At 37.1% G+C, this 25,662-nt stretch overlaps 3 protein-coding genes across 3 annotated transcripts in view; all 3 read left to right on the plus strand.

Moving 5' to 3' along the window:
* The first annotated feature begins 2,771 nt into the window (after positions 1–2,771).
* Positions 2,772–4,608, plus strand: ciao2b (cytosolic iron-sulfur assembly component 2B). The gene is made up of 5 exons (XM_056749623.1): positions 2,772–3,060; positions 3,393–3,472; positions 3,584–3,709; positions 3,797–3,842; positions 4,169–4,608. Exons 1-5 carry the CDS (start codon positions 2,934–2,936, stop codon positions 4,267–4,269), a joined length of 480 nt encoding a protein of 159 aa, XP_056605601.1. The 5' UTR covers positions 2,772–2,933; the 3' UTR covers positions 4,270–4,608.
* A 1,478-nt stretch (positions 4,609–6,086) lies between these two features.
* On the plus strand, positions 6,087–8,646 carry rrad (Ras-related associated with diabetes). Its single transcript, XM_056749509.1, has 5 exons — positions 6,087–6,262; positions 6,465–6,829; positions 7,037–7,110; positions 7,193–7,397; positions 7,618–8,646. Exons 2-5 carry the CDS (start codon positions 6,475–6,477, stop codon positions 7,893–7,895), a joined length of 912 nt encoding a protein of 303 aa, XP_056605487.1. The 5' UTR covers positions 6,087–6,262; positions 6,465–6,474; the 3' UTR covers positions 7,896–8,646.
* A 1,073-nt stretch (positions 8,647–9,719) lies between these two features.
* cdh16 (cadherin 16, KSP-cadherin) overlaps positions 9,720–25,662 on the plus strand; it is a 29,584-nt gene continuing 13,641 nt past the window's right edge. The window contains exons 1-11 of the mRNA XM_056753266.1: positions 9,720–9,774; positions 9,871–9,966; positions 12,290–12,424; positions 12,722–12,851; positions 15,758–15,916; positions 17,251–17,447; positions 20,820–20,945; positions 22,419–22,569; positions 22,678–22,890; positions 23,214–23,290; positions 25,427–25,618. Of these exons, the coding sequence (XP_056609244.1) occupies positions 9,739–9,774; positions 9,871–9,966; positions 12,290–12,424; positions 12,722–12,851; positions 15,758–15,916; positions 17,251–17,447; positions 20,820–20,945; positions 22,419–22,569; positions 22,678–22,890; positions 23,214–23,290; positions 25,427–25,618 (1,512 nt within the window). The 5' untranslated portion in view covers positions 9,720–9,738. The remainder of the gene's footprint in view (positions 9,775–9,870; positions 9,967–12,289; positions 12,425–12,721; positions 12,852–15,757; positions 15,917–17,250; positions 17,448–20,819; positions 20,946–22,418; positions 22,570–22,677; positions 22,891–23,213; positions 23,291–25,426; positions 25,619–25,662) is intronic.

The following is a 25,662-nucleotide window of genomic DNA, read 5'->3' on the forward strand; positions in this document are numbered from 1 at the left end:
CTACCCACTAGCTAATTGAGTCTTTAATCAGAAGTGTGGCAGAAATCCAAAGTCAACAAATGAATCAAGTTAAACACTGAATATCCAAAATGCCCTCAGCAAAACATAGTTTTACCCTTGGGCACTGTGAGAGAGCACGCAACTTATAAATATTGTTTCACGAGGTCGCCTTGCCTCTAATGAACTGGGACTTATAAGTATGCGTGTTTGGCGTGCTGTCCCGGTGCGAGGGCTCGGAGCTCGGTGATGCTCCTCGAACTCTGAACACCTGCCCCTTGACCGGGGAGAGGGCCCCAGGCTTGGTGTGTGCCCGGACCCGGATCATACCCCCCAGTGGTGTGGTAAAAACGGGCTTGTGGTGTGGAGTCGGGGTGCAGGAGGGATGTTGCGAGACTTCCGAGAGAATGGAGATAAGATGGCTGGACTACTTATGGGCTGTAAAAATGATTGCGGGGATTGTTTATCGAAAGCCAGCCGAGTTAATTATCTGCACGTGCTTATAACGAACCTTGTTAATAAAACATCATTTAAAATCTCAGTGAAAGGAATTTGCAAAGCATAACTACCAGACAAAAGTGAATTGGTGAACAGCTGTGACATTATATAAGGCATCTGACTTTCCAACTTAATGAGATGGGATTCTGGTTAAAACTGTTATATGCTCATAGTTTATTGCAGCTTTTTTAATAAATATAGGTCAGTACTGCAGCATTTGTGTAATGTGCGTTCCCACACAAATCTTCTTTCTGGCAACCTAAGCAATTATATTGCAATCTATTACATTTGCCCTCCTACAGTAGGCTAGGTATTCTTTCATCTATTGTGCTCTATATCTGCAATATGATAATGTTGTGCTTTTTTTCGTAAATACTGGCCATTGCAAGCTTGGTTGCTTAGCCTTTAGGATTTTTAAAAGTCTCCCTGCAAGAACCTCTGAACTTCTGTTATTGTAACACAATAAAATATCTCCTTCCACTGAAAATGCCAAAGGCACTCACCAGGACCAAGACAGGCCCAGATTCAAGTATTATTCCTGACCCCTGTGCAGACCAAATGTCGCAAGAGAGTGCAAATGACCTTCAGGATGTTTTTGTGGAGAGCATTGTGTGTACAGGTGTAGCATCGATTGTGGGGACCATATGAGAAAAATAGTCTATGTGTCTGTGTTACAAATCTCATCTTGACATCAGCTTCTGTCCTAAAATAACAACTGAGCCAATCGTGTCTCTTTATCTAACAAGACATTTCTTAATAACAAATCGCAATATCTGTATATGAAAATGCAGTAATCTGGGCATTTTGGAAAGAAATTGAGATGGTTTTAGCAGCACCTAAAATAATCCTCTTATTTGAATTAAACCAATGAAGAAAAGGAATGATGTCAGAGATTATCTGCTTTCTCTATCCAGTCGACTGGCATTAAATTTAGCTCGGATTACTGCAATCTTTGTCATAAAAATAAATGGAAAGTATGCCATGGGGTAGCACTGTCCCCTAGTGGGCATTACGTCTACTGTCAGGGCACGTGCATAAACTGAATTTAAAAACCTGAATATAAACTTAAATTCATCAAATAGAAGCAATGCATTTTTCTCAGATTTTCATCAGGCAATATCTCATACATATAAATAATACATAAAACTATATAAAATCTAAAATAAGGACAGATCAAAACTAAATGTAATTTAAACACATTGTATATGTACCAGTTTGTTGCACTGTAAAGCCAACTCAAGCCTAGTATGCATATTACAGTTAACTACAGTACCTTCTGACCTTCCCAGAAACACATAAGAAGCCAGCAGATGATAAAAATGCTAATCCTTTTGCAGGACAGAGCAAAATAGTGCTGTCAGATTTAAAGCCTTACTGGCTAGAACAGGGCCTGCAATAAAAGCACTTGTCCCTTAAATATGGCACGTGATATTTTTTGATAATCTCTTTGTCTATAAATCCTTTGTGATTCAGTCCCTCAAGAAGAGGCTCATTATAAAGAAAAATCTATAAACATATGTTTTGAAATTAATCTGAATTAGTAATTAATTTAATAATGTATGCATTAGATTACATCCTCAAAATGCCAAAATATGAATAACATAATAATTCAAATAAGCAAAATGTATTTAATCAGAGCAAAACAGAATGATAAGGTAAAAATGGCTTTATAGGAATGATTCTTTAAAAGTACATTGCTATAGTTATTTATATCTGTAAATAAGCATTCAACTTTATTCAGTATTCTAGGGGTTTAAAACTACAGAAAATGTCAGATTACGGTTTGTGGGCATATGAGGCACCTTCAGCCACCTATAACAGAAGCAACTTTTTGACAATGGCTGTGCTATGTCAATAAATTGGTGCTATAATTTTTTTATTAATTAATTAATTAATTTCCTCGAAATTGCTTTCTTAAACAAGAGCAAGGAAATGGACAAAATTATGCTTTAATCCTTGATTTTCTCAGATATCCCAAATAGTTTCAAAGTAGAGCTCATTGAATGCCATATCAAACAGATCCATTTTTATTTCATGACTCAAATATATTTTTGATGTCTGCTTTGGAGTATTAGTAAATATAAAATTATAGCTATGTATACTAAATAAATAACAGTTAAAATGTATCATGATAAATAAGTTTATTATTGTTATTTTATTATTACTACCACCATTATTATTTAATAATATAAATAAGTTTTCTGTAGAATCCTTTTTAACGTGACAGCCAAAGGGTTGTTAAACCTTTTATTTTGAAAACCTTAAATGGTGTTTCCGGTTGTTCAGGAAATGCAACAGTTGCTTGCTTGTTTGTGCGTTCCTTGATATAATACTTTACTAATATCGCAGTTTGTTGCATTTTCACTATTGTTATCGCTCTTACGACAGCTTAGTAGAAAAGTCCTCTTTTCAGCGGATTGTTTGTTTGCAGCTAACTTATGTCGGGTGGAACGGGACTAGAAAACGAAAATCCTCTGATATTTCAGCGATCAGGAGCGAGACATGTCACAGCCAGTGATGAAGATGAGGATGTTGCTGATCCCATCGACGACAGGGAGATCTTTGATATCCTTCTACACATTTAACTTAAGCTGTGTTATTAAAGCTGTACTGACAAGTCAGAAATTGTACCATGGCACGAAAATTAGCGATTGTGTTTTACTATTGTTAAAAACCACAGTCCCCATAAGGTGTATGGTCTACAGTAACCATACGTAAACCATATTTGTAGTAAATCTAATCAATCCTACCATACCTTTTCTGTAATAAAACCAATGTTAATTTCATAAATTTACTTGTATATCAATTTGACACTAACTCTTAGAAAACTGGTTTTAAGAAGTAGGCTCTAAGGTAAACAAAAATTATTTGGAATCGCACCTTAACCCCAAGAGTACATCTAATCAGATCAATTAATGATCCAGAGCACCCACTGTCCCTCGAAGAACTGAATGTTGTGGAACAGATGCGTGTTATTGTAAGTCTAATCAATAAGTCATTTCCTTTAATAGTTTTGAGTCGTTTCTATCCATTGGCTTATATCGTTCTAGATAACCTATCCATTCATAACATTTTGTTCTGTGAGCAGGTGAAAGATCAAGAGAGCTCAGTGTCTGTGGAGTTCACGCCTACCATCCCACACTGCAGTATGGCCACCCTTATTGGCCTGTCCATCAAAGTCAAGCTCCTGCGCTCCCTGCCAGACAGATTTAAGGTGCGTTTAAAAGAGATTCTTTAAAATCAAAATGGATTTGTTGGATGTGCTTTTCTCATTTAGGGCATTTGTATCTTTCTTTGTTAGATTGATGTCCACATCACACCTGGCACACATGCCTCCGAGGATGCAGGTAAACATGTTTTTTTTATATGTTCATCCCCCAAAATATCTCGTTATATAACGTTACAACTTTGTCAGAGTTTTATCATCCTTAAGGGCAGTTGTCATTTGGTGGTTATGCTAATTACGTTTTTGTCAGTAAATCACTTGTGTGGACAAATTGTTATGGTGCTTTTGTCATGTTTTTTTGTGCTTTTATTTACTATCCCTTTAGTCGTTATAAACCTGGTGTTTTTTCCCCCAATAAAGACAGGTTTCGGGTTGAACTGGTAAATAGTATTTTGCATTTTGAACTCACAAGTAACGTTTATTTGGCTGTTTGTTGTTCTACACCAGTTAATAAGCAGCTTGGAGACAAAGAGAGAGTGGCAGCAGCTCTGGAGAACTCTCAGCTGCTGGAGGTGGTCAACCAGTGTCTGTCCAGTAGAATGATGTGATCAGAAGAAAACCTAGAAGCAAGATCTGTGGTCCTGTTATCTGTGTTATTTGTTTTTAACAGCTCATGTTAACTAATGTAGTTAACTACTGTTTACCAATAGAACCTTGCAAAGTCTTTCCATTAATATTGATATTAGCCAAGAACAGAAACCATTAAAAGTCGGAAGCTGAATGTGGAGTCTTAAATAGCCAATTGCCTCTCGTATCTCACGTCCACATCTTTAAGCAGTTCAATGAGAACTAGAATAGTCTTTCTGTTAACTTGGTATTTTAATAACCAGTGTGAAAGGGACAGAACATTCTGTGATGCTGGAGGGTAATAAAATGAATTAGGAATGTTTTATTGTGCGTGTGATCTTATTTACTGCTTAATAAAAGCCTCGGACAATGTATACAAGCAGGGTTTAGCTTTAACTCTAATTGACTTACCTCTGTCTTTGTCATAGATGCCAAAGTTGAGTATGATTTCTGTTTGGAAACTGTAGTCTTAATTGAATGTTCTATGACTCAAGTTACTCATCTTTGTTATAATTAAACCTTATGATTAATAATGGCTAAAGGATAATAAAAGAACAGAGGACAATGAAATACCATTACTATAATAAGTACAATAGGTTGAAATCTATTTAGATTATGCTTGGCTTTCAAGACTCAAAAGTGCTTTGGCTGGCAAGCATTAAAAATGCATGATGGATACAATTTCATGTAATATAGCACATATTCAATCAGTTTTTTATAAACAGGCTAGCTATTTGTTCAAGATTTTAATAGGTCTGGAAAATAATTGCCAACATCAGCCTAATAAAATAGCATTAAAAATGTTGCTTGTGGTATATTAAGTACATTTATAATAGACATATAATGTGAAACACTGCATCAGCTCAATATGTGTTGTATAATAGTATTGTCATTGTAATGACGAAAAATGTAGTCATATACAGAATATACAAAATCTTCAATACACCCCCACATGTAGGACCAAGAGCAAGGTTTTGCTTACGTGACATCGAAAGTCATCATGCAGTTATATTACAGACTTTTGCATAATAAGTGAATTTTGACTGCTATAAGAGAATATAAAGATATCTTTATCTTGACAAGGCATTACAATACACTAACCATCTTCACATAATAAATCTCTTAATAATGTGTCATATAACAATTTGCATTCATTGCCTGCTTTTCATTTTGAGTAGTCTCTCTATACAGTAGATTAATTATAAGTACATGGTTATATTAGCAAAACACAATAAGTCATATTTATTTTTCCTTGATGTTAGTACAGTTGTTTTGACTCGTTTGTCTGCCTCGGGTAGTCGGGTTTGATAATGCCACGGCCACCTGTGACAATAGATAAGTTACTTACCGCTAGATGGCAGCATTGAACCTTTTGTGAATGTGCTGCATGTTGACGTAACAAACGCGTAACAATGTTACAAGGTGTCATTTTGCCCTTGAGAATACATGTTTGGTGTTTAAAACATGCAACAATACCTTGATATTCTGATAATGGATGCTATTGCCGAGGCTATTTGAAATTCATGGGTAGATTAATCCAGTAAAGGAGGAATTCATGAAATATTCTATATAATAAACTATTATTTGGACCATTTACATATCTCTACGGGCTTCACATCTGTAATCGAGGCAGAGCATGAACACGTACCCTCAGCTATCACATATGTAGGGGGAGGAAAGACCCTCTCTGCTGAACGCCTTCGCAGAATTGTGAATCACACGCGGATTCCGCCCCCTCCATCATCTCACAGTCATGTTTCTACTATAAAGAGAGACGTGATTCTCCCAGGCAAGCCCTCCTCTCCCCTCCTTCGGTCTGACGTCACTGACTCCCGATCGCAATAAATACGGGGATCCGTCTAATCACAGACCACAACCGAACACGTCAGGGGAGAAATAACGGGATTTAACGAAAGGATTGTTCAACACTGGAATTTTGAAATTGAAGAGAAGACACTACAACCGGAATCATAAGTAATTATCATTTTAACATTCTCCTATGTTTAGAGATGCTGAGTGAGAATTCCTATAATATAATGCAGCGTAACTGTAGCTACTAAAATAGTTTCTATAATAATCGATCCTACTAGAGGAAAGTGTTGAAATCTAAACTGTATTTATACCTTTACTAGCCTACACAGAGGTGTTTTACAACAGTTACGCTTTACATAAACAGGTTTGGAGTCATGACTTTAAACAAAGGAGACAAGTTCAGGAACATGGATAAGAGGAGAGGTAGCATGCCTTTTCCCGTCCACTTGCAGAATTTGCACAGGAGAAGCATGCCAGTGGACGACCGGGAACTGCGCTCGATGCCCGCGGAGGGAACAGGAGAGTTGTCCAGCCTGATGCGCTACAGTCCAGGAGAGGAGCACAGACACAGCTGCGTGTCCGACTCTTCCGACTCGGTCATCTCCTCCGGCAGTGATTCAGAGGGGCAAGTCTACAAGGTGGTTCTTTTGGGCGAGCACGGGGTTGGGAAATCCAGCTTGGCGAGAATATTTGGTGGAGTTGAAGATAGCAGCGACTGCGAGGAAACAGGTAATTTTTTGTGATGTGTTTAACAATAAATAACGTATATTCTTGTGCGAAACGCGTTAGACGGTGGAGTGCATCTATTGAGGACAGCTCTTCAGTCACGACTGTTTGCAGGCAGTGTTTTTGGTCGAACAAGATTTTGTTGTGAAAGGATTACGAAGTCTTGCACATTAAAGATGTTCACTTACATATTTCACCTGTATATTTTAGGAAACACATATGACAGATCCCTTATTGTTGACGATGAGGAGACATCAATTCTTCTTTATGACATATGGGAACAGGTGAGAATAAGAACATACAATATACTTACAACGTAACCACAAAATACAATAAGACTTAAAAATGTATTTCTTTATTCTTTAGGATAATAGCGGGTGGCTGAAAGACCAGTGTATGCGAATGGGGGACGCTTATATCATAGTGTACTCTGTGACAGACAAGTCCAGCTTTGAAAAGGCTTCGGAGCTACGAATTCAACTGCGCAGAGCTCGACAGTCAGAGAACATCCCCATCATCCTGGTTGGAAACAAGAGTGACCTGGTGCGCTCCAGAGAAGTGTCGAAGGATGGTAAGATTGATTTGTGTTATCTTTTAAAATAAATTGTCAAACCTCTGGTTAGCTAGAGAGTAGGAACTCAAGTTAGAGGTTTTGGGTAAACAAGCACTCAGCGTCTCCTGAGGTTCGAGTAGCAGCCGGGAGGCATAGTAATGATAACACAATAGTCTATGTCCCTGTGGAGTCATTGTTCACCTGTATCTACATCTCTGTTCTTGTCTTCTCTGCCTAGAGGGCAGTGCATGTGCCGTGGTGTTTGACTGCAAGTTCATAGAGACCTCAGCCTCCCTGCATCATAATGTCCGTGACCTCTTCGAGGGCATCGTGCGGCAAATACGTCTACGCAAGGACAGTAAAGAGGAAAACGCCCGACGCATGGCCAACTGCAAGCGGCGTGAGAGCATCAGCAAGAAGGCCAAGCGTTTCCTGGGCCGCATGGTGGCCCGCAAGAACAAGAAGATGGCTTTTAGACAGAAGTCCAAATCTTGTCATGACCTGTCAGTGCTCTGAAAAACTGGACTGATATGCCTTCTCGTACCCATGACCAGAAGCTGTGTGTTTTTAATTCTAATGTAAGGACTCCATAGCTGTACAGACAAATATTAACATGTTTTGTAAACTGAAAAAGAGATTATATGAAAAAAGATTAACAAAATCATGTTGATTATGTTAACCGGCATGAGGCATTTCAATGTTGTTTTATTTAATTTATTTAGATTTTTTATTTTGTGTGTGCTTTCGCTGCCTTAACATGTATATTCGTTGATTTTTATGCATGTACATATAAAGGGTAAATCCACAAATCACAATGTTCCCTTTTGAGAGCTAAGGTGATGCTTGCTCAGGAGCAAAAGTCATAGGTTCCTTTTTTACATGTGTACCATATCTGGACTGATTATCAGATGTGGAATGCAGAAGATGAGCACAAGTATTTTGTCTTGTTTAAATGACATATGAAATGAAATGTTACTTGAAACTGAGTACGCAGGTTCGTAACTCAGCCAAGACAGATAACGAGAAGGTTTGGGTTTCGGGGGGTAGGGCAAGAGGCAATATAATAAGTTTTAATATGAGAAATCTGGTATGTTCAGTCACTCCAACATATGCTCCATGTGCAAATGACATAGAAGCAATAAATAATGTGTTGTGAGCTGTTTTAAAGATGTTTGATTTGCACTTACGGCATTTAATATTATTGAGTTGTTAATTTTGTTACATGTTTACATTGGTTTTATAATAAAATTATAATTATGGTTTAAAATTATGTTATATCTTGTCTTTTCCACTACTAGCAAAATATGCATTCAAACACTCATTTGAAGCTCTAATATCATGTCGTTTGTTCCCTCATGCATATGTATGACAGGGACTTGCCAATAAGTTGTATAATTAGAGGAAACAAGGTAGTTAAAGGTTTTCTGAGCCAAATTAAGAAAGCTAATCATTAATCGAATACAGAGCAGATGCAATGTTCGTCTAACACCTAAAACCATTCTCACTCTGCTCACTGGACGTGTGGACGAGAGGTAAGAGCTGCACTTATTAAACAACATAAGAAAAGAACAATAGGACAGAAAGAAAAAGACCCATTACAGAGTTTTTTATGTGTAATCCTTTGTAATGTTGCTTAGATTAAGATATTTCTGTTGTAGTTTTACATGATTTGTATTGTGGCTCAGCATGAAGGCCTATATAGCATACACTGAGACTGTACAGTGAGGTTGTGATAAGTAAATCATTGAAAAATGTGTTACATTACTTTACTCATAAAAATAATTTAAACAATGCATTACTTTAATGGCTTTAAATGACTTTAGAGCCAATTTGATATTAATTTAAGGCAGGAACAAAATTATATTGCTGAGTATTAAACCACAAATTAACTATTTATCACTAGTGCTGGTATAATTATAATTAATAATAATGATATAATATTTCTTTTTTAAGATTTAAGACATTTAATATGTTTGTATTTTGAATAGGGTTATCACTGGGTACAGACATGACTGCTTCAACTGTTTTGTTTTATGAATTAAAGAAAAAAAAATCTTGTACCCATCCATGTTAAAGCTAAAAGAAAATGCATTTTCCTAATAGTGCTTGTATAATTTGACTCTTGACGTGATGTTACATTAATGAGCTGTGTTTGCTATTAACACACGGAGTCAATCATTAACTGCTGTCTGATGGAGTTTTTTATTTTTGTTACCCTTTTGTTGTGTTACTCAAATGAATGAAAACATCTGCACACTCAGGGGACAAACAATACGATCTTGAGTATAAAAGCTTTCTTGTAATAAATGGTAAAACAATACATATTTTTGTTTTAGGCATGAAGCCCACACTGTCCACAATGAAATCTTTTAGTGCCTGGTTTATTGCACTGACTGTAAGTGTTTCTTTTTTTTCTCGTTTTGACTGAAATATGTAGATGTTTATCACTCAGCATAATTTAACATATGCAATGAATTGCTTTCTATTTCAGGTGATGTCTCAGAGCATTTTGCTTTCTGAGAGTGCTCATCTTAAGATTGGTGTTCCAGAAAACTATGATGGTATTTTCCCATGGTACCTCACCAAGGTGATAGCCATCTTTAATTAGGACAAAATTGCTTTGGAAAGTTTAAATATTAGTGGCAGCTTTAGCTTGAATTATGATGGGCGCAATTTAGCCAGTCAATTAAAACTACAACTAAAATTTACAGAATAAACAAATCTATGATAAAAATATACATAATTTTATATTTTATTGGAAAATTATTATTTTAACATTTATTATTATTATTATTATTAATAATAACAATTATAAACTAAAATTATAATACAAGAAAACAAAGGTTGAGTTCAAAAGATAAAGATAGGGTATTCCGAAGGTTCATTATGTAGACATGAACTCAAAAGATCACAGTGGGTGTCAATATGAAATGATGTTAATTTTTTACCAGCTGAGCTGTTTATCTTGTAGTTGTAAGTTGTCTAAGTTGTGTCTACTGAAGTAACCTAGACAGATGGGCTATGGGCTGTTTAGAATGAATATAAGGCGATACAAATTGTCATTGTTTTGTTGGTTTAACTGGTGAAAATGCAGTTGATAGATGTTTGAAATGTTATGCCAAGATTAACAGTTTGCAAAGAAATTCATGTATTACTCATTCACATGCTACCAAAAGACAGAGAAATTCAGTGAAAGAGACATTTGTACATGGCATTTATTAACTGAATTTATAAACTTAAAATTCACTGTCCTTGTCCTTGGTTGTGAACAACTGCTAGGTTCAGAGCATTGCTTTAATAACTTCTTAATACAGAAAAAAGTCTATCAGAGATTTCTTAATAAAATCAATAAAAGAAGCAATTTAAAGGATGAAAGCTATTGTATGAACCGTTCAATAAACACCACTTCCCACTCACCAGGGCTCTCAGAACTCAAGGTATAATTATGAGTAGGCATACACACCAACCAGTAGTCACCAAACTAAATATGGAACTCCACAATGGTTTACTTCAACCCAATGTCAGACATCTTTACCAGATGTCGTTTAGTAATAGCCCTGTTGCTCTCCAAAAAGCTTTTCACTTTGACATTGTAATTGGTGGCATTTATGAAGGACTGCTTGGGTCCCGGTGCTCTTCGCTTAGCGATTTCTGTATTTGACGCCATGCTATCAAAACTGTCAATGCATTCGCCAAATCATGTTTAAAGGTCTACATGTGAGTGGGTGGATAATACCCTTATTACTGAAAAAACAAAGCAAAATGATGGCCACACAATATTTAAGTTTATATTGTGACAAGCTTGTCACAGTCTAATAGTTACATTACCTTAATTGTCTTCTCAGACAAAAAAAATTGAAAAGGCAAGCTTCAAAGAGCAATTAGCACTTCAATCAATATCTACCTTTTATAATAAACAATCACTAGCATGCTATTCTAAATATACAGGACAAGCTACTACAACAAAACATATACAGAGATACATTTTTAATAGCAAACAACAGAATTAAAATTCACTGGTCAGGCTTGTGAGAACTGTTGACATGACACTATGCCCAGTGTTTAAATCATTTGGGCTGTGTGTGACCACATGTACACTCTGCATCCCAAGTATTTAAACTGTGGAGGCTCATGGCAAGCTTGATTTAGCATTACAGTCTATACTGGTGTCAACCACAGAGCCACATAACTGCTGTCAACAGCAGCAGCCTCTTCAGCCACAGTACTGCAACACATTTGGAGGAAGGGCCGACAAGTTATAAAAATCATTTAAATATCATTGTCCACCAGTACTACTCTATCTGGGAACAGATAATAAACACTGAGGAATTGAAAACACAATTTCAAGGTCCAGTGTGTAATTTTTTGGAAGATCTATTAACAGAAATGCAATACAATATACAGAACTATGTCTTCAGAGGTGTAAGATATTATTATGTTATGTTTTTATTACCATAGAATGAGCTATTTCTATCTACATACACCGCAGGTCCCTTTGCATATAATTCGCCATGTTCTGTCAGCTATCGAATATAAAAAAATTCTGTCATCGTACTCCCCCTTGTCATTTCAAACTTGCACGACTTTCTTACTTCCGCAGAACAGAAAAAAAAGATATTTTGAAGAATGTTGGTAACCAAACATTCACTTCTATTGTATGGACACAAAACCAATGCGAAGTGAATGGGGGGCAGTTAACAACATTCTTCAAAATGTCTTTTGTGTTTTACTGAAGAATTTTTATATTATATTTATTCATTTTTATTTACAATTTGGGGTGAACTTTTGCTTTTAAAAATGTATATTCATGCAGCATGACATTTTATTCAATATTCTGAACAGTCTTTAAGCCGTCAACTTTAGATTGCTAAACTATATTAATATAGTGGTAAAATATAATGATTTTACAGCTGCCTGATCTTCCCCTCACCTACTCGGATCTGACTGTGAGTGGTGATGATGAAGGGATATTTGGGGTGGAGTCCGGCTTCCTGTATGCCCTCAAACCTTTGGACAGAGAGAGGCAGCCATCATACTCCTTACAGGTGAAGAATCATATGGATTTTTTTTATTTGCACTTGCTTATTCTCATTTACACATATTTAGGAATGAGGAAATGTATGTTCCTGAAGGCCAGTCTTTTACAGCATTTTTAAAAATGGAAAGAAAATGTATGCTATTTAAAAAAAGGAGCAGTTCATAAAACCCAAAGTCTACATTTGTCTTTTATAGCAAGTGAAACTGATGAAAATTGCGGAGCGTAATGAAAATTGAAAACAAAAATTGGAAACAAATTGTTGGACATGCTGCTTGAGTGCTCTGATCTAAGTGCTTTTTCCCAGGTGTCCTTCACAAAGTCCATGCACACTCAGAGCTTTACTGTGGAGGTGTGTGTCATCGATAAGAATGACAATGTGCCTGTGTTCTTGGGGGAGAGCATGAGAGGCAGTGTGCAGCTGGGTCTTCTGAAAGGTGGGTGGGGATAACTCAGCAGGGCTACAAACTTCCTTTTCTCGATGTTTAGCCTAATTGCTTTGACGTTTTCTTCAATTTTACAGCCGTGAGAGGCTAAATGAGCTGTTTGAATGTCTTACATTTCCTTCACCAGACCATAAATTAGATAATGGCGAAGTAGCTTAGCTCGAAATAGAAAAACTAGCTTACTGTGATGAGACATACAGTATGACAAGCTTTTACATCTGTTATACATGAGGATACGTTGTTTTACAAGTTTGTACTGGATGCGTACATCCGCTGTGATGTAAGAAATGTCCATTAAGTCCCTCTATGTTAGCTACTTGAATTTCAATTATAAACTTTAAATCATCATCCATCAATGTTCAGAGGCTTCTCATTTATTTTAAAAGTATTATAAGAACATCAAAAAGAGCCTTGTGTGCTCTGAAGGACTTATCCTGAAAAAGACGATGAACAGGTTTTTTACTGATTCAAACTTGATTAGTGACGTATCATAGAGGAATTCATCATCTTGTTGAATACACGTTTTAATATAGAACATAATTGTTGTAATTATCAGGCTAGTTGTGGGATTGTGAATTACTTGCAATCAGTTGATTGCAATCAATTATTGAGAATGTCACAATTAAAACAATGTTATCAATTAACCTAATATAATCTAAGTCTATCAACATCATCTGACGGTGAAAAACCCTTAGACAATAATTTCTTAGCTCATTTGTGGAAACTTTTTTTATGATCAGTTCCAGATGATTAAAGATTTCTCTCTTCTCAAAATCCGACAAAAACGTCCGGATTTAGTTAAATTACAAGTATTTAGTAACATAAAAACACTTATCCTATCAATGATTTTAGTAACATTAATCATTACGTTCCAGAAATCATTTCCGAGTTGAGGCGGGAAATATCTTGTGTGGGCGCTCACTCTACAGGTGGGGACCAATCAATTAGCAGTCTCCTTTTAACCCATCAGAAGTACGAGAGTCAAACTAGACTTTTGATACCACGCGGACAAAGGCCAGACGTTGTTTTGATTGCGATATTCAGCAAATTTCGCGATATTCAGCTAAAATGAATAGTATTCTTTGTTTTAGATGTAATGCAATGTGTATACACGATTTAAGGTTCATGGTCCCCTTCTCTGAAACGAGCAGATTCAGTACAAAGCTCAAGATGTTCGGCAACTCGACAATGCCTCATGGCAAGACACAATGTCGGGCATTCTCAGGATGATCACGCAGAACCGCATCATGACGTCTATCAGATGTAATCGACCTGAAGGACGAGTATTTTTATGTGTCGATTCTCCCTCATCATCAACCGTTCCTGCGGCTCGCTCTCGAGAGGCGAGGCATATCAGTTCAGGGTCCTCCCCTGTGGTCTGTCCCTGTCGCCATGAGTCTTCACAAAGATGCCCCCTGCTAGGTGGGTCAACGTGCTATTTCCGCCTCCCTTCTTCCCCCACTGGGTGAAGAATAGGCATTCCATCCATCACTATGCACCTCCTGCGGGCGGGCTGGGCAGGATTAGCCCTGCCTCCCTAGGCCGGGAATCAACAGAGTTATCTAGCGCATAGCTCTAACCGGACCTAGTGCTCCAGACGAAGTAACCCCTCAGCAGGGTGGTCTTGGTTACGGATTTAACCTCTTTTCCCTGATGGAGGGAACGAGACGTTGTGTCCTTCATGCAACATGCTTGCCGACCGCTCCAGCAGTCGAGAAATGCTCTCAGAGTCCTCAGCCCAAAAGGTGAATGAATGCAGCACGCCATCTCCCATTTAGAACCGGATATCCGGGGCGGAGTCCAGCATGCAAATTTCATTCTACAATTTCATGTGCCTTTTCAAAGCTGGTCTGAAGTCAAACACCATCTGTCGGTTCGACACAACGTCTTGTTACCTCCATCAGGGAACAGAGGTTAACCAAGATGTTAACATATATGAAACAGTGAATGAATAAATACATAAATGCTAAGAAGAGCTGTATTTTGATGTGTGTGAAAGTTAATGATCAGAATGTTGTCCAGGCAACATAGGCCTCTTCTGTTTCCTGTTAGTATGTCCCAGTGCGTGCAAATTGTTTTGCTACACACTAAAATATTTATACTTTTTCATAGTAAAATAAGTATTTTAGTGCATAGTATAAGTAGGCGAATTGGGTCGCAGCAATACAATTTTGGATTGCATTTCTACCGAAAAAAATTTGATTAGTTATCCCAATGGCGCCCTCTGTTTATATTTGAAACAGAATTCTGTTACGCTGCCGTGACAGTCCCATTAGAAGAAGCCATGTGTCCTGAGCCTGTGAAGCATAAGTAAACACGACTACTGCTGTCTTTTATTCTATAAACAAGTGCCTAATTTTACAGTTAGTAGCTAATCCTATGTACAACTAATAAAGTTTCACCACAATGTATTTTCTCATTTCTCAAGTTACAGAAACACATTTGAGTTGAACTTAAAATACCCAAGTCTGCGATCTGGTGACAATGTAATGGCTGGAATACACTACAAGACTTTTAAAACCTGTACAGATTTTTTTTAACTAGACATCACACACTTGCAGACTTTTTGAAAGTTTCAGATAGAAACACACTGATCAAAAGTCCAGATTTAAAATCTGGGCAGAAGCGGATCAAAAGTCTTGTAGTGTATTTTAGCCTTAAATATCTATTTGTTCGCAGCTTTGTTTTTTATGTGGGTGATTCGTTTCCTTTCCTGGTTTCACTTCTATTTTATACCACTTCCTGTCACCTATCATGGAACATGAATATAATTCTTACAGTTCTAATAATAGGCAAATTACAACGTATACTTGCCAGTCCAAATGTCCTGAATTTTGATGAGTTCATGCACACATGAAATAATCGTTACACTGTAAATGTATGCCTCATTCTTGCAGGAATCCCGTTCATGCAGGTGGAGGCACTGGACCGAGATGACCGTAACACCGCCCACGCGGACCTGCGCTTCAGTCTTCTTGACCAGATACCTCGCATCCCTGCTAGCCACATGTTCTCTATAGATGCCATCACTGCAGAAGTGTCTCTTACAGAGGATGGTATTAATCTAGTTCCTCAACTGATCTTTTACTGCTATTAAATGTTGGTTAAATCATTGATTTATATGAAGGGGGTTCCAGAATGTCTCAAGTAAAAATGCTAGTAATTTTACAAAAATATTGCTTTTGTTATTATGAATTGTATAACCATCATACAATTTGGCTAAAACATGAAAGGAGAAACTAACATGGATTTTTATGGTTTGCTAATTACTCCATATGCTGGTATGCATTATATAAGTTTGTACCAAACCAATCCATGTTTTCCCAGTATGATTAAAAATTAGCATATTTTATTATCTCATTGGAGGCAAAGAAATATGGTTAGCATGATTATTGTCACAATAAGGCTTTTTAGTTCATAACCTACAAATAGTACAGACTATTTATATTTTGTTATTCATGATATTCTTTTTTTAAACTATTTATTCTAAATTTAAATTTGATTCTGAATCTTAGGTTATTCTAGTGTAGCCAACTGTATTTGAACAAGTAATGCTGCATCAGGAAGAAGTCTGCATTAGATAAATCCTTGTCTCCTAAGCATTTGTTTTTCTCTCATTGTCTCAAACACATTAACAAGGCCAATATTTAAACCTCTCTGAATCCTGGAGCAGTGTCCTCCTCTTGGCCTTTTTGTGTCTTGGTACAATCCGAAAAAATTATATTTCTCATCTGTTATGCCTTTCATCCTTATCCCATGATGAAATTAAGTAATAACTCACTTTTTCACTCGACCAGTCCACCACACTCTGCTTATTCCAAAGTTAACACGGCTGTTAACAACAATGGTACCTAGTTAAAAAATATATATATAAGCACTAAATGAAAATGATTTTAAACCATGGGCCACCTCTCACAGAGCCAGAGAGGCAAGCCGTTTAATTCGAATGACTCATCGAGAGCTCAAACATCAAGTCAGATCAGTCGATTCTGGGTTCAGGTCCAGATGCAATCAGAGCAGCCTGGCATTTGTTGAGAGAGAGAATCAGAAGGGATTACAACGTTTGCACACTGTGTTTGTACGACTTTTCCTGTGGCAGTGCAGACAATAGAAGGATTTATAATGTAGGTCTCTGAGTCCATGGTTGTTTACCTCTTGGTAGACTCATCCTGACCCAAATTAACTTGAATGGATAGGTGACGAACAAATAACCATACCTTTTTGACGTTTATTTAAATATTTTAGAGTCAGTTGTTTAACTTAGATTGTAAGGCATGTATAACATAGCCTTGCATGTATGATAATGTCGTGTGAGGAATTCTGTGGGACGTTTGGTGACGTTTCTGTGTATATAAGATTCTTTTCTTAAATGTGCCTTTTTGCTGTCTAGGTGCCTCAACTCTAGATCCAGAGATGTGCGGCCGCTATAAGCTCTCAGTGATGGTGCAGGACATGGCGGGCAAGGCCAATGCTTTCTTCTCCACTGGAACAGTATTAGTGGAAGTGACTGGGAATACATGGGCGTCACCTGACCTAGTGAGACTGCAGGAGAATCTGCCTGGGCCATACCCCATCCAGATTTCCCAGGTATGAATATGTGACAAACAATTGCATAACAGTGCACTACAAAAATATTGTGCATGCTTTCACAGACTTTTCATAGTTATGTCTGCTATATAATACCACACCTCTCCTCAAATGGAGCAACAGTTTGTATTTTTCAATTCATTCATTCAGGATGTGTCCTTGACATCTTTTAAGGGCAAGCTTTAAACAACGACTTAACTATTGTGAATAACGTACAATAGTGCAATTTATTTCACATTTCTATGATAAAGCGTGACTTAATAAATAGCAAAACAAAAAACAAGATTGCCCATAAGAATTATTGTTTGTGTAGTGCTTTGCTGGAATTTTGGCTATAAGGCCCAATTTTTTTGACGGAAATTAGAAATCACACTGACTATTTGTTTACATCGACTGAGAAGAATTTTTTTATTTTTATACCCCACTGCAGCACTCTATTGCTCATGGGTGTTGTAATGAAATGACCTTTTGCTTGTTTCATTTTGTGATATTATTAGTCACGACGATTTCCCAATATACAGTTGCTAATTCTGTAAAACCTGAAAAAGCATCTGTTTTCGAATGCTCAACACAGTAAAAACATTTAATCGAATAGCAGAGTTGAAAGCTATAAGTGTAGAAACCTACCGTTTCACATTAGATCAAGGCTTGAATAAAGCCTGCAACATTAAAGTAAAACGATGTATAGTGAAAAGAGGTGGATGTCTAATGCCCTTTTAATACAGTCACAAATTTGCATTGGCAAATATATTTAAGAATCTTCGTCCATCGTTTCCTCCTCTCTCGTTCGTGGATGCCTCCTACACACACCAACATATTTCCACCCACTTAAACTGCCTAGATCATAAACAGTCCTTTCCTTTGTCGCCTTCTGTATCAGTAATTCCAAAGAGTTACGTGAACCTCAGAGGGTATTAAAGCAGTCCTACATTTTTGATTGAGCTGTTTTGTAGTAATAACAATGTAATAACAATGTATGTCTATTTAGTGTGCAAATTTATGAATGTGCATTAATGTAAAGATTACATTTTATGCATAATTTGAGTAATTGTCTATTGATTATGTATAAAGCACAGTATATCGATTATAAAACTCACCACAGCAATGTAAATTACATCATCGCAATCAGAGATTTTATTTACACTGTACTACATGACATAAATAATCAAAGAATTCAACTCAATATACAGAGGATTAAGCAGATATTTATTGACAGAGATAAATAAACATTATGTTAACATTTTATTCTTGTTTTAACACACAAGTTTAGCAGGCTGTCCGTTTTAAGAAACAACAATCAAAAGCTTCTGACATTAGTCACACTCACAAACATCAGGGCCCCGTTCATTTAAACGCGCCAAATCGTTCGAAAATCACTCAAATATGTGTTTACACTCACATATTTAAGGTATAAAGTAAAGAAATAATATTAATAAACCGCGAAAGAAAAATCAGGCAGTTAGGTAAAAAGAAATGACTGTTAACGTTTAAATGACACGCGGCACAATTTAAATAGTTGTATTGTGGTATCGAATTAAGCTCCAGTTTAAAAGCTGACAGAAGTCATAGCATTCGTCTTGACATTATAACAGATTTTACTTTGATAATACATTTCCACACAATAACTAAAAAACAGAAATGACCAGATTGATTAATCAAATGAGCATTGCCCAGGTCATATGAAGACGAGTACATCACGTCCCCAGAACATTCTCAAAGGGATCAATTCACGACGTTATTTGAGGACATGGCTAGGACGTTTCTGGCAAGTTGGCAAAAATTCTAACAAATGGAACGTTGCCAAGACGTCCTTAGAAAGTGGTCACAAAGTAATGTCACGGTAAACAAGAGAAGACAAACCTGGTGATGTTGTGTTAGCTGGGTTGTACATTTCTTGGATCTGTGGGAGTGAGCGTAAAATAGGAAACATTGTGCTATAATGTAGCATTGGTTTTGACATATGCAATATTTATTTCTTACAGAAAAAAGAAGTAGCCTATGTTTTTTGCAATATATTTGAGAAATATACTTAAAAAAACTCTTGATATAAGGGAAACCGATATGTGCATTTGCAGTCTTTCTGGATTTTTTTCTATGGAAAAGCCTTTTTCCACCCACTCCTGTGTGTGCCGTGATATGCATGTGGGTGGCTGGAGTCACACTGGTTATGAAACAGATTAGTGGTCATGAAGGACTCAGAATCTTCCATAGCAACACTGCAGAACTGTGCCTGCTGCATTTTATCCTTCGCTTTTTTCTGTTTTTAAAAGGCATAAAAGTCTCAATCCTCTTAATTCCATTTGCTCCTGCACTGGTATTTCATATCAAGCGATTTCTTTGTTCGGAATGCTCGGTTGATGACCTTAACAAGTGATGTCAGCTTTGTTTGTTTGTTTGCTCGTGCTCATCCTTCAAGCACAGGTGACACAACTTTGGAGAACGCAGCACAATTCATCTGTCGTGTTTCATCCACATTATTTACCTGATGGCAAAGTAGTGCAATCTAAATATAATTCCACTTGCTTACATCTACAAATCATTTCTAATAAATGATGTCTGATATCTTTGAGTGATTACTAGATATTATATTTAAATTAGAAATAAGAAATGTCTTTATCAAAATGAATGCACTCTTTAAATGTTCTCCTGTAGATTTTCAATCTTGCACAACATCTAATGCATGCCCTGTCTTATCACTTCTATCCAAACAAGCCATGGAATCTAAATAGATGACATCATCTTAGACTGGGGCCTACCATTTTTAAAACAGCAGGTCACACACCGATCTCTTCAAAGCTCTCCTCCCTCGACTGTTCATAACAGTGTGGGAAGGTCATCTTCACAGAGTCTCACTGATGTATACAAAGTGCTTGAGTTTGGAGAGTCATCTCCATAACATACTGCATCAAGATGAGTTATTAAGAAGATATAAGTGCCCCCCTCGCTCTACTCGTTTCAGGGTCATCTCCTTCTTCGGTGCTATTCCACACCCTTTCAAAGACCGTTTGCATCATTTGTCGCAGCCGAGTGGAAAATCCCTCCATCGCGAGGGCAGCTGGTTTGTTTTGGCTGGAGCTGGCCTCATCGTACTTATCAGCCAACTCTCAGCAGTGATCAAACATCCAGGGTTTCCCTCAAACACTGTGTTGCATGATTGTTTTATACTGAGATGTATGGTACCTGTGAACATGTATGAAGGAAGATATTTTTCCTTTGCTGGATGCTTTAAGTACACATTAATCTCATTAACATTTGTATTGGTGTAGAAGCTGTTGTCCAAGCTGCTCCAACAAGCAATTTCAGCTGCTAAAGTTATGTGTTAAGTATCAATATTCTCGTGGAATTGATAGATGTGGATGTATGTCTTTGCAGGTGAGGTGGAGTGGAAGTCCAGTTGAGTACAGTCTTGAAGGAGAGTTTCCAGAAATGCTTTTCACTATCAACTGGGAAGGAAACATTTACCTAAATGCTCCTCTGGACAGAGAAACACAGGATCAGGTAAGACGCATTTATGTGCATATATTAATAACATTAAAACCTAATGTGTCTTGTGATGATAAATGTCTTGGATAATGTCTTAAACATGCAAATGTAAGAACCGCACTTGATTTATTAATGTCTCTGTACTGGCCGTCTGTGTGTGCATGTGTGTTTGTGTTTTATATACACATATTATATAATCAGCCTGTTCTCTCTGTCAAGTCCACTTCATTTCCACTCAGATGAATTGTTGGGTGAAATCAGCTGTAAAACGGAAGTCCTAGAAAGGGCCAATGGATCAGCGTAAATAATTTGACTTTCCAACTGCCAAGTATACATTTCTTTTTAAATAAATCCGTGGTATGATAATATAATGGTATGTGTTTTCTGGAGACATAGAAAGGTGTTTTCATAATTTTTTTGCTTCACCCAAATGGTGTTCAGCAGTATGAATGTCTGTACTGGGCAATATAATGATCATAACACTATATATAATGGCTTATATATACATATAAAGGAAACTAGGTCAATTTATGATCCCCATTTATTACTGCAACAACCAGAGAGAGTTAATCGCCAAGAGATTAGCCTGACGCTGCTTCACAGTACACTGTCCTAATATGTCTCTGAAGGCTTGCGTTCATCCATAGCACTGCACATTTTGAGTGAAATTTAGGTAGTATAAACTTGCAGATTTCGTCACAAATGCAGGGAAATCCAAGACATGTGACATATAGGACTTTAACAATATCAGATTTTTCACAACACAAATTATGGTCTAAATAATTCATGATAGCAATGTTTTTGTGATATCTTTGAAATTTTGAAAATAACAAAATCATTTGCTCACCCTTTTGTCGTTTCAAGACTGTATGACTTTCTTTCTTCTCTGGAGCACAAAAGAAGATATTTTGAAGTATGGTGTTAACCGACACCCATTCAGTTGCATTGGTTTCTGTGTCCCTACAATAGAAGTGAATGGGTGCCACTGCTAGCTTACCAACTTCCTTTCATATATCTTCTTTATATTTTTGCAGAAGAAAAAATACAGGTTTGAAATGACAAGAGAGTGAGTAAATGATTTATGTGAAATTGAAGTATTATCCAATAGGTGACAAAGAAAAAATTTTACGAAACGGCTGGGGGAGTGTATCGAACACAGAAATACTACATCATACTGTACATCCAACTCGTTTTTTGACAAGTTGACCATTTCAAGCATGAGAAGACAGCACGTTTAACATTTTTAATAAGTCAGAATGCATGAAACACCATTGCATATCCCCTTTAAGTCTTCTTATTTTTAAAATTTTCTACTAAAGGTCCTGGACGATTTAAAAGGTTTTATAAGCATGTACTCTAGGGCATAGCTGATTCATTATGACATCAACAGACAAACTAAACCTAAAAAAAATCTGATTTATTTGTTTGTGATGAATCATGAGATCCTCCGTATTACCCGTCTAACCCCATTTTGTTTTTTTCCCTTAGTTTCTTATTAGTATAGTGGTGGAGAGGCCAGATGGAAGAGAAATCGCTAAGCCTGTTGAGCTGAGGGTGATGGTGGGAGATGCTAATGACAACAGGCCAACTTTCCCACAGATGCAGTACCACACCGTAGTCAAGGAGCTTGCAACTAAAGGTCACACAAATGATAAGCTTGTTTAATGACATGGAAATAAGTTAATTTCACCATTCCTGTTTTGTGTTGACGTTTACATTCAGAGTGGTTTTCTTTTTTTGCCCACAGGGACGGAAATTCTGACAGTCCAAGCAGCAGACAACGACGATCCAAAAACAGACAATGTGCGGATATTTTATCGCCTGGTAGGCCAGATGCCAGAGACTCCACGGAATTTGTTCCGTCTCGACAGAGACTCGGGAGTGATCACGGTGCAGGCGGACAGCATGGAGGGAACCGCCCCACAGTACACGCTTACCATCACGGCCGAGGATGCTAAAGGTTGACACCTGACTGATATCTAAAAGAATAAAACTAAGAATTTATCGAATGTCTTGAACTGGTTGACTAGACATATGTGCAGAGTTCACATTAGGATTTTCCTGCATAATGTCCTATAGTGCTATGAGATTATAATTACGCAGCTACAGTAACAGGTGGCAACAGGTCTCAATTATACGTTACTCTTCTTTTCACAGACTCAATAGTGTGCTTGTGGGTCAACCGTCACATTGCTCACATGTAATATTCTCGCAACAATAACTTTTCAGGTAATATTATTGTGTTATGAATAGCGAATTAATATACTTTCTGATGTTCCTCAGGGCTGAACAGCTCATGCACCGTCATAGTCAAAGTTCTGGACGAAAACAACAACCCTCCAATCTTCTCCCATCATGAGGTAGGATGTGTGCAAATGAGAATTTGTGCAGCTCTGAGCACTTTTCTGTCTCTTCTCTGGTTTTGTAAAGATGTTGCTTTATGCTTTAAACACTTTAGATACTGCTGCTGTCCCATAGCTCTCTGTTTTTCTCATCTTTTTACAGGTGTGTGTTTTTTATCTTTACTCCAAATGGACAGCTTTCCCTACAATTATTAGAAGAGCTTTAAAAATAACCTGTTTGTAATGTAATGTTTGCAAAATGCAAAATGCAAAAAACTAATTGTGCATAGCTAAAACTTGGCACCATTTTAACAATTTATAACAATTAAGATTATTTTAAGATGAAGCAATTTACATATTATTAAAATTAGAATACATTTGAACTAATTTTAATGTGTATTTGTCAGCTCTACTTTGCTATTAGCACTAGTAGATATGTAGATGAATTACGCTCAGTAACACACAGTATAAAATAGATCTGCTATATTTAAAATAATTTCTTTACCTAGGGTGAGGTTCTAAAAACGACCGCTCGCTAGTTTGTCTACTTATGGTATACAAGCACGTTCACTTAGGCACAAGAGCCCTGATTGTCTTTTTGATGTCATCGCCTTTGTGCATTTATATGTCTGAGCTGAATAATAAACAGAGAGTGGATCTCTGTAAAAAGGGATAGGGGTTCAGAGAAGAGACATGTGGAGGGAAGGATGGAGAGCAGATGTAGGATTGAAGCAGGCAGTGGTTCCTGATTTCTGGAAAATACCCTGTGTGTTCACGCCCACATGTTGTGAATAATACAGGAGATGCACGTAAGTACAGAGCGGGTGCTGTTGTTAAGATGGAGGGCAGGAACAGTTGAAGGGTACAAAAAGCAATCTTGGCATGAATTCAGTAGGTATATTTAGAATCCGTTTTGAAAGAAGGGGAAGACGCGGGCAATACAGAAGACATGCTCTGTTTTGCATTCTGGAAACATCAATAAAGTTCACCCCTCTGGCTGTGTGCCTTTCATTTCATTATGCGTTTCCCAAGTAAGTTGACAGTGAAGTTTAGTCTCTATAAAGTGCAGTCAAAACTTTTGAAGATGGATGATGTGCTGCTTTGAAGGGTAATTGGTGCATGCACAAATGAACAGCAGTGTTTGCAGTAATTCTTGCATATATTTTCTATTTTTAGGGGAAGTTCATGTTACCTCTGTTTTGATTTTCTGTCTTTCTGGAAGTAGGAAAAGTTAATGTTTGAACAGCACATTTATAAAAACTGTATTTTCACCGTGTTGCAGGGTTTATAAACCCTCCATCTGAGAGAGCTCTCCTCTGTGGCAATATTCTGAAGTACACTCATCACCTGCACTTTTATGATGTGGTCATTTGTTTCAACTTAATGTGTTTTGGCTGGATAATGTGGCAGGCTAAAATATATTCGTAGAAATATGAGCTTGTGCTGATGACATGGCCTGTGGAGGCGTCTGTAAATCAAAATGCTTTTCCTGGAAAGTTCTCAAATGTAAAGTTGGTCATTTTATTATTATTTTTTTAAATATGAGACATTAAGAGAAGCATAAAACAACATTTAAGTATTAGTTGTTTTTAAAGTTTAAGGGAAAAGGTGTCATGTCTATTAAGGGAAGTCATTCCACTTGGCTGCCATCTTTGCAATGTTCCTGCTGGCAGTTAGGGCAGTTCAAACAAGACGTGAATGGGAATACTGTAATATTTTTACAATCGACAGCTAAAATACTAATTAAACGACATATTTAAAAACAACATTTAAAAATGATGTAAACTGTACCATATCGTTTGTTTCCTATGATGAAATTGCAATTAAAAATAATATTTTTCATTTTGCTTAACATACTACGCATGCCCAAAGCTTCGCTCGGGCGGCCATATTGAGCATTACGTTCCTCCCCATTCATTTCAATGGCAGTGAAGCATCTTGTTAATATTAATATCTTTATGGCATTCCATGACCCTTTCACATGGAAACTGTTAACATCAAATAAAAATCAAGTATGATTTTACACTAGACAAGAAAAAAAAAGCCTGTATATATCATCTGTCCAGTCTAAATCTGTTTATTCCCCAGTTTCTGTTTCTCTCGATTAAAGTCTTGTATAATTTTAGTCTTAGTGTTTCATTTCTCTCTCATCAGTATGGGCCTTTCCACCTGACTGAGGATTCTCCAGTGGGCACTACAGTGACAGTAGTGTCAGCATGGGATGCAGATGAGTGGGGAGGAGACAGCTGGCAGGTGGACTACCGGCTTGAGTCTGGAAATGAGGAGGAGGTTTTTACTCTTGTCACAGACAGGCAGACTAATGACGCTGCTCTCATTCTTGATAAGGTATTACCTCTGCATTATAAACAATAGAATCAAGATATATTTAC

The sequence above is a fragment of the Triplophysa dalaica genome, chromosome 1 (assembly GCF_015846415.1).
Source record: "Triplophysa dalaica isolate WHDGS20190420 chromosome 1, ASM1584641v1, whole genome shotgun sequence".
Lineage (NCBI taxonomy): Eukaryota > Metazoa > Chordata > Actinopteri > Cypriniformes > Nemacheilidae > Triplophysa > Triplophysa dalaica.